The 10,016-nt window shown below is 36.8% G+C and overlaps 1 protein-coding gene across 1 annotated transcript in view; it reads left to right on the top strand.

Moving 5' to 3' along the window:
- The window catches only part of LOC102818337 (UPF0462 protein C4orf33-like), a 34,412-nt gene extending 25,190 nt beyond the window's left edge, over nucleotides 1-9,222 (top strand). Inside the window, exons 3-5 of the mRNA XM_006873206.1 lie at nucleotides 5,766-5,817; nucleotides 5,928-6,127; nucleotides 9,117-9,222. Of these exons, the coding sequence (XP_006873268.1) occupies nucleotides 5,766-5,817; nucleotides 5,928-6,127; nucleotides 9,117-9,222 (358 nt within the window). The remainder of the gene's footprint in view (nucleotides 1-5,765; nucleotides 5,818-5,927; nucleotides 6,128-9,116) is intronic.
- Nucleotides 9,223-10,016: the final 794 nt, after the last annotated feature.

The following is a 10,016-nucleotide window of genomic DNA, read 5'->3' on the forward strand; positions in this document are numbered from 1 at the left end:
GTAGGACAGCCCTTACTACTTCAAAAGAATGGATGGCATTCTTTGATACAAGTTATCTGGCTGTTTTTTACCAATACAGTTTTCAATTTTCTTAGAACAGCTTACTAATAAGCCCCTATGATCGTTTTGTGTTATTTGAAAAATACCTACCAAGATTACCCTCTTGGGGTCCCAAAAAACAGTCACCATAACTTCCTGAGCTGATCTTTCTACCTTGAATTTAACTGGCACAACATATCCCTTCAGAAGCCACTAGACCTTTTCTGAAGACGCCCTTATGAGACTACAACAAGTAAATTACTGTAGCCATTCACTGATCACAGACATGTTTAAAAATGCTTTGTTTTTGCATGTATAATCTGGAGCCCTAATAGCAATACTTTTTGACTTACCCTCATGTTCTGTAATAATGAATTTCTTCCTTTATTTAATAGATATTATTTTACTCCATGTTCACTGCAAAGGATAAAAAACTAAATCAAGCATGGCTATTTCTAGACTTATTAAATATATTAACCTTGGACTCTCTTTATTTAAGCATTCCCTTGGCAACCCCCTTTGTCAGCTTGGCTAACCATGTTTCCTCCTGTAGATGTGCAAAAACAAAATTAACCTACCTCTCAGATAATCCAGAACAAATATTAAATAAGTAAAATATGTAGTAGTAAAATATTTCTTTAAAATGTTATTTAAATGCCTATCAGTGTCTTGTTAAGTGCCATCCAGTCAGTTCTGACTCTAGTGATCCTATATAGAGTTCCTGATGTTGTAAATCTTTGGGGGGCGGGGGGAAGCCTTATCTTTCTCCCATGGCCTGGCTGGTCTTGAATTGCCACACTTGTGGCTTGAAGTCCTGTGTTTATCCTACAGAATCAGTATCCAATGTCCTGTAATCTTTGTCCCTTTGTTGGCTGGGCAGAGATTCTCTAGCAATCAATAAGAGATTTTAGATGTTCTTTTTTTTTTTTTTTTTTTTTTTACTCTTGAGTTTTTGTCAACTCCAATTTAGAAAATCTGTTTGCAACCATTTTGTTAACAAGACTTTGAACCAGTTTGAAATGGTTCAGTCATGGCCAACACAGCAAAATTGAAATAGACCCAGTTTTTAAAATGTGGATATACTGAACAATACCCAGAATGAAAAAAAATATGGGTTGAAACCCTGGAAGGGAAGACTGGGAAGAAAGGTAGTAAGATGTTTTATGAAACTAATGTGGGAAATTAGATTATCGGGACTGTGGGGTACCACTCATATACAGAGCCATGATGGGTGGCCATCTTTGAACCTTGCACCATTGTTTCAGACTTTGCTTGTCTGAGATTTGCTATGCAGCACACATGCTGTCTTTGTTTTATAGGAGAGTGCTGTATTTGTTAAATGTCATCCAGTAGGTTCCAAGTCATAGCAACCCTGTAATGGTACCAAGGAGCGGCTTAGTGCTTACCTTGTGGTTCAGTGCTTATCCCACAGTGCCATACTTTGCTTAACAAAGATTTGGTTGCTATGCAGCACACATGCTGCCCCTGTTAGCTAGAGGTGTGGAGGGGCACATTAAGTTTCTAGCAGAGCAGCAAACTGTAATTTTTCCTGTTTCCTTTAGCGTTTTGGTACACACACATTTTACAAATATGAGTTTGTTTTAGTTTCACTTTGTTGAACATGATTGAGCTGGGAAAAACCAGTTTGAAGCACTCATTAACAAGAATACTTATATGTCTCGGTGTGCCACCTTTCGATTAATGTGTACAAATCTCTTACAGAAAGATAAACCATCATATAACAAAAACATTTTAGCTGTTGTTTATTTTCATTGTATATATGAGAAAAAGAGGGCAAACAGATTTGTAACTTGCCTAAAAGTCAGTTAAAGGACTTGGTTCTTTGAGACTGTTAAAGTTTGATTTCTAATTATTTAAAAAATGTTTTTATTTTGAATTATGTGATAGTTTACATGGGAGAACATTAGCTTTACATTTATCCTTTCATATTTTGTTTCATTGCAATGATTATAATCCCCTCTATGCATCATCAACCACCCAAAGGGTATATCCCAGAAAACTGCCCCCTACACTTCCCCCTACTCCCCCCAGTTTTTGGCCTACAGTCCCTTTCCCTCTCTGTGTCCAAAGTCCCCAGTCGCTTCATCACTCTGCATCATTATCTCTGCCTCCATCTCTGGGTAGAGTCCCACACTCTGCTCCTCTCCCTTGATGGTCCCCGGGACCTCTGCTCCTGGACTGCAAATCAACCACTCCCCTCCTTTTGTTACAAAATATCCACCTTTACATTTCCAACCCTCACAGTCAGTCCTGATAGCAATTATTCCCTATTGTACCTCAAAGAGTCTTATCCCCATCTCCTTTCATCAGTTCCATCTAGACAGATTGGAAACTGCTCAGTGGAGGTTCTACCTCCCCCACACCTTCAGGAACTAGGCTCCCTCTTGAAAGCTTGTAAGCCAGTCACTTCTTGCCTTTGTAGACCCCCTGCCTCCAATTTGGATTAGCCAATATCTAAGTTGACCATCCCTGTCAACTCTGTGGATAGGGGGTAGGAATGATCCTTGCAACAAAGATTCATTCCCTCTTTTGAGCAACTACATTCATAAGTATAGGTCAAGTTCATCAAGTTGTAGCAGATTACTCTTTTTTAAAAATTGTATCTTCTTTCTTCTTCCAGTCGATCTGATCATCCAGTCATTGAAGCCAAGTCAAGTGGGTACTGTCTGCAAGTATGGGTGTTCTTATGCATCTCCCCTTACTTCATATCAGCTTGATGCTTCACTCTCTGTTCTAGTCCTCTGTGGCCATGTCACTGTCTCTGTGCCCAGGAGTATCAAGGTCTTGCCATATTGCTGGCCAACCAGGTCTCAACCTGGGTTCACAGGAGTCTATTGAACGTGGCCAGACTTAGCTCACAACTTCATTGTTGTTCCCCCTTCATTGGTGTCCAACGTGGTCAGCAGCCAAATCACATGGCTGCCTGTATATTCCCCTTGGGTTCTTGGGTCTTAGTCTTGAAAGGGGGTTTGCCCTGAGGGGACCTGACCACTCTTGATGGCTCCAGGTGAACAACTTGCTTGTTCTTGTAGTAGTCAATCAGACTGCTCTTATTGTTTTTGATTTTTCTTGCCAGTCTTTCTTTCAAGAAATATCTTCTGTTCTTCTAGCCACTCAAGGCTAGTCTACTTGTCCTTTCAAGTGGAAATTTCCCAACTCAGAAGATTCTGGATGGTGTTCAGGATTCCATCTATGGTTCTATGCAATGCAAAGGCTCCACAGAAAGCTTCTTTTACTGGGCAAGTTTTAGCCCCATTTTAGGTATTCCGATCAGTTATAGGCTGAAGACAGACTTACAAGGTTTCTATGGTGATGTTTCTGGCTATTCCTTTCTCTCCTCCTCAATTGTCTATTTTACAATGGTAGTCAATGGTAACCAAGATTCAAAAGACAGCCAAGCATCTTAACATTATTTTCCCTCTTTTATCCATTCAAACCATGCCTCAATCTTGTATCCCAGTGCCCTGTTGTTCCAAGGTTGTGCATATATCATTATTTACCTTTGTCCCACTTAGCCCATACAAACCTGCCTAACTGTTGTCCCACCTGCCTTGTTCTTCCATTCCCCTCCCCCTTCTTGTGTATTGTGCCACTTCCCAGCACCCAAGCTATCCTGTGTCTATTCCCTACCCTGTGCTCTACCTTCCCTTTCCTCCCCTCAATCCACCCCATACATCCCAGTAACCAGCAAATAATTTTTTCCCCTGCTTTTAGTGTGGGTTCTTTTTAAAAATATTTTACAATAATGGTCTATGCAGTATTTCTCCTTTTGTGACTGACTAATTTCACTCAGCATAATGTCCTCAAGGTTCATCCATGTTATGCGGTGGTTGATTTCTACTTTTAACTTGATTAAAATGATAATATCATTTCCCTCATAAAGTGATAACTAAACACTGGTTGAGTAGCATAATTGGGTTTTTATTTATTAAGAAATTATGCAATATCCTTTGTTTATACAAATCATGTGAGTGCAGTAACTCCATACGATAAGCACTGGACTGCAAACCAATATGTCTGTATTCAAGCCCACCAACTACTCTGTGGGAGAAAGATGAGGCTTTCTGCTCACACAAACATTTCTGCTCCCTTGGAAACTGTATATAGGGTCTCTGTGAGTTGGAACTGACTCAACAGCACTTAACAACATACAAATAATAAATTTTAAAAAATCAAATAAAAAACTTATAGTTTGATTTACTTTACAGTGTTGTTGTTAAGTACTGTCAAGTCAGATCTGACTCAGCGAGCCTGTATAGTGTTTCTGAGGAGTGGCTGGTGAGTTTGAACTGGCCTTGCAGTTCAAACTGACCTTGTGGTCCAGTGATTATTCTACAGCGCCACACCAGGACTCTTAGCATACACTATCATAGTTAATAATTAAAAAAAAAAAAAAAATACTTGTTTGTTTAATGTCTAGGAGAGCAACCTGAAGATTATTGTTTTAATTTATAAGAGGCTTTACTTTTCTTCAATATTCTTTAAGCCTACATAATAATTAACCTGGTAGCATAGTGGATTATGAGCTGGGCTGCTAACCTCAAAATCAGCAGTTCAAATCTATCAGTTGCTCTGTGGGAGAAAGTTGAGGCTTTCTGTTCCTATAAAGATTCACAGCCTAGGAAACCGTAAACAGGGTCTCTATGAGTAGCAATCGACTTGAAGGCATATAACAACTAATCACTTTAAAAACAATCCAAGGGCTTTTGCTGTAGCTAAAAAGTAGGATAAGATAAACTTTCTCATATGTTAGGACAATTCCCTGAAGGAAATCACTGAAAAACACAAAAGGACATCTGTATAGAAATGCTTAGGTATTGTCTTTTCTGGAGACAATACATTTATTTCATTTTAAGTACTTTTCAATCCTTTGATTCTCACTGACCCGGCTAATTCCAATTATGTACTTTTACTAGAGTTTCCTTTTTGAAGATCTATTGTGTTTTGCTTTGAAATTGTGATATCAGTGTCTTTACTAATAGTAGAGATCAGGGAAACACAAAAGGTAGACAGGTTGAATATTGTATGAAAGAACAGAGAGAAATTAAAATCTTTAGCCTTTTAACTAGTTCTTAGTCTATGCTTTGTCTTTTCTAACTTTCTAAAGAGCTGGAAATTAGCTTTCTTGCAGTTTTAGTAAAGTTGTTGAATTTAGACTTGAAATAAGTGTCAGCCTAGTTTAGGGTATTTTCGTTATTTTAAACTCGAAATAACAAGCCATTGCCTTCTCTGATTTTTTTTTTTTTGTTTTTTTTTTTTAAACTTTGCATCTTCTAACCAAATGAATGTATAATATATATATGTTTATATATGCTGTCAAGTCAGTTCTGACTCACATCAACTCTGTAAGGGTGTCCAAGGAATGACTAGCCGGTTTGAACCGTCAACCTTGTGGTTAGCAGTCTAGTGCTTGTCCTATAGCAGCACACCAGGACTTTTTTTAAAAGAATATAAAAGCAATTTAAGTACATGTAGCTTTATGAATTTGACTGCAGTTATCACAAATAGACTCCCTTGTTTAAAAAAAGATGAGCCTAAAGATGTCATTTCTTAATAATGGAACAATCTAAGTTTCACTTTAATTAGCCAATATTCAATTTTCATATTAATAATTTGGAAATTTAGTTACAAGCACACACATTCCAGATATGAAAGATAGTGAAGAAAATAGGTCTATCTTTCATGAAGAATTATAATTTTGACAGACATGGACAGCATTTGGTGCTTTTACTCTCTGGGAGAAGAACTGTGTGGAAAGTAAGTATGAAATAAAGTTCTTAACTGCCCAGTATTTTATATATACATATTTATATATTTAAAGTGTAAGTCTGACTTTACCTACTTTGTTTCACATGTTGTTTCTGTAGCAAGGACTTGCTTTATCATTTAAAGTGTCCAGAGGAGAGACAAAATGGGAAGGAAAAGCAAATATTCCTTGGTGTTATTTCCCACCAAATGTCACAAAATTCAATTCATTTGCAATTCATGGATCAAAAGATAAAAGAAGTTATGAAGCTCTTTACCCTGTACCTCAACAGGAATTGCAACAAGGACAAAAACCTGATTTGTAAGTAGAAAATAAATGAAGATTTGATTCAGCACTAAGAGCTGTTTTTGAAATGAAATATTGGTATAGCCATAGTAATATTTTTCTGTCAAATATGGACATGTACACCTGATATGTATAGAGTACTGTGTTCACTCATGGCCCTAAGTAAATACTTGATAGATTGACTTCAGACTGACATCGTCTCTGTCACTACTCTCAGAAATGTTTCTGTATTTCCATAACAGTATGTGAAAGGTCTTGTTTAGTGAGTATTGCAACAGCTGACATAGAAGATTGTCAAAGATTCCTTGATCATTTCTTTCAGAGCTAAGTGACCATAGCCTTCACTGCTTCCTGATGTAAGCAAAGGGTTAATAAATCCATCTCTGTGATGCATGAGAATCTAGCTTTCACTTAAATCTGTAGCTCTTTGGTAACCTCATAAGAATGATAATGTTTCTAGAACATTACTTCTGACAAAAATGCCTTCTACTGATAACGTATCTAGGTCAAAAGGAATTTCCAGTCAACTATAAATACCTGATAGGGCAGCATAGCATTGGACTTCCTTTTCACAGTTATATCCCATGTGAGGACCTTGAAAGTAGTAACAACACTAGGTAACACTGATGGGGGGTGGAAAGGGATGGTGCCAAAATGACTGTCTATAAAAGTTTTTGCAACATCTCACTAGCAATTTATTAATGTTTATTAAAATATTCCTGTAGTTACTTGTAATAACAAAAACATTCTTTGTAAGCCCAGTTTACATATAGCACTATACCTATAAGGGTGAAACTTTATGCTAATTTACTTTTTTGAGCCTTCTAATGCATGGTTGATGTTTAACTATTTCAAGAGGTAGCATATGATCAACAGCCAATGATACTAAAGGAAGAAGTCAAAGGAGCAATGAAGGTTTTGGCAAAGAACATAGCTCCAGGAATTAATGGAATACAAATTGAAATCCTTCAACAAGCTGATGCAGCACTAAAGGCACTTACTCATCTATGCCAAGAAAGTTGGAAGACTTGGTCAACTCATAGAAAGAAATCTATATTTATTTCTATTCCAAAGAGAGGTGACCCGATGGAATGCAGGAATCAACAGACAATATCATTAATAGCATATGCAAGTAAAATTTTACTAAAGAGAATTCAAAACCAGCTTACATATTACACTGAAATTGAACTGCCAGAGGTTCAAGGAGGATTCAGATGAGGACTTGGAATGAGGGATATCATTGCTGATGGTGGGTCTTGGCTGAAAACAGAGAATATCAGAAATATGTTTATCTGTGCTTTATTTACTATGTAGAGGCTTTTGACTGTGTGGATCATGACAAACTATGGACAACATTGCAGAGAATGTGTTTTCCGAGACACTGAATTGTGCTCATGAGGAACTTGTACATAGACCCAGAGGCAGTTGTTCAAACAGAACAAGGGAGAACCAAATAGTTTAAAATCAGGAATGGTATGTGCCAGGCTTGTATTATTTCACCAGACAATCTCTATGCTGCACAAATAATCTGAGAAACTGCATTATCTGGAGAAGAAAGTGGCATCAAGATTGGAGGAAGACTCATTAACAACCTACTATATGCAGATGATATAACTTTGCTTGCTGAAAGTGAAGAGGACTTAAGATACTTACTAAAGATGATCAATGACCACAGCCTTCAGTATAGGTTGTACCCCCAAATAAAGAAAACAAAAATCCTCACAACTGGACCAATAAATACATGGAGAAAAGACTGAAGTTGTCAAAATTTCATTTTGCTAGGATCCATCATCAACACTTATGGAAGCCATAGCTAAGAAATCAAATGATAGATTACATTATGCAAATCTGTACAAGACAGCTACAAAATGATCAAGAGCAAAGATGTCAGTTTGAAGACTAAAGTGCACCTGACCAACACCATGATATTTTAAATAGTTTTATATGCATGTGAAAGTTGGACAATGAATAAAATGGCCATAGAATAATTGATGCCTTTGAGCTATGGTGTTGGAAGAGAATATTAAAAGTACCATGGACTGGCAAAATAACAAACCAGTCTGTGTGGAAATAAGTGCAACCAGATGCTCCTTAAATGCCAAGATGGCTAGACTTCATCTCTCATACTTTGGCCGTATTATCAGGAGGGACCAGTCCCTGAAGAAGGACATCATACTTGGTAAGGTGGAAGGTCAACGAAAAAGAGGGAGACTCCCAAAGAGATGGGTTGGCACAGTGGCAGCAGCAATGGGCTCAAGCGTGAACAATTGTGGGGATGGTGTGGGACTGGAGAGTGTTTCGCTCTGTTTTACATGGAGTTGCCATGGATTGGAACTGACTTGATGACATTTAACAACACAGCAATTAGACTCCTCACTCATACCTACTTGGAAACTTGAAAATATGATAATATTATTTGCCAGGTCAGCGTCAGGGCAGAGTGGTTTCTACTGCAACATATTAGGCAAATCTTTTTCTCCTCGTTAAGCCACAAGACAAAACGTAATAATAGTTAAATAGTTTTCCTGGAAAGAAAATAACTAGTAATAATACATAAATGTTTCCTTGCTTCGGTAAGAATGGAAAGTCTGTCCTCTGATCTATGGAGATGGAATTGTTTTAAACAATTGCTTATATGACTAATGTAAATCATTCAAACTTTAAATCTAAAAAAATGTAAGTATATATTGTGATTTGTTTACATGTGATTTGTTTATAGACTAAGACAGATTTTGATGGTTGATTTTTATTTCTCCGATTATTTATGAGAGAGTTATTCACAGAATGGAGAGTGCTTTGAGATATGGGGGAATGTTTTCAGAGCTGAATGTTTGATAGCCAGGGTGAGAAAATTGTACATATAAAATACATCTTACCTTTGGTATTTCCTAAAATAGAATATTGTCCTATATCACAGATATGACAAAATAAATAAACCATCAGGACAACTATTTCACAAATGCATAATTCATTTCAATCCCACTTTCTTTTTCTTTGCTTTTAGCCATCGTCTGGAATACTTCAAGCCTTTCAATTTTAACACACTGTTTGGAAAAGAATGGAAACAGCCGGAATCAGACCTGTGGCTAATAGAGAAACTTGATATATAGAAGTAGAGTAGAAAACCTTATCAATCATTTCTTCTCTATACTTCTTAAGGTAAATAAATAACAAATATCAATTTCTTTAAGGCATCATGAACACATTTCATATTTTCATAGATGTCACTGAAAACATAGTACCTACATGGAAATTATATATGAATTAACAAGAAAAGAAGACACTTATATGTGATTTTATCTATAAAGTTGAAATGTTAGTGACTCTTAGCCCAGGAACCGTCATTTCAGTGGGTTAAAACCCTACATTCTGGATTGCATCACTATCACCCCAAATATCCCCTAATTCTATCAGCTAGAGTCATTTCTCTTCCCACTTCCCTAACCTCAGACAGCCAAGCCTGAGACTGGAACATATTATTTGCACATTTTGAGCTCAATGCAATATACAATATTTACTAGGAATCTTTTATCCATTCTTGACTCCTGTTTTAGTTCAACATGAAATCCACATCTGCTAAGACATCATCAAGATGTGTGACTTATTTATCTGCAGTTTTTCTTTTTTTACTATGCTTGTAGAAGGAAATGGAGTAACGTAATCTTGAATTCAAATAGTAAACTCATTTACAAATAAGTGAAATTTGAGTAACGCTGTTCAACACGATGCCAAAATTTCTTCAATTTATTTTGGAAACATCAAACACTCAGGGGCTACAATTCTCAAAGTCAGTGTTATTATAATACTTCAGAGCTTAAAGTAACCTTGTAGATCATCTATTAACTTCCCCACTGAACCTGTCTTTCTGTAGCATTTTTAATTCAGAAATTGACAGTCTTCCACA

This window comes from Chrysochloris asiatica, unplaced genomic scaffold (genome assembly GCF_000296735.1).
Source record: "Chrysochloris asiatica unplaced genomic scaffold, ChrAsi1.0 scaffold00229, whole genome shotgun sequence".
Classification (NCBI taxonomy): Eukaryota; Metazoa; Chordata; class Mammalia; order Afrosoricida; family Chrysochloridae; genus Chrysochloris; species Chrysochloris asiatica.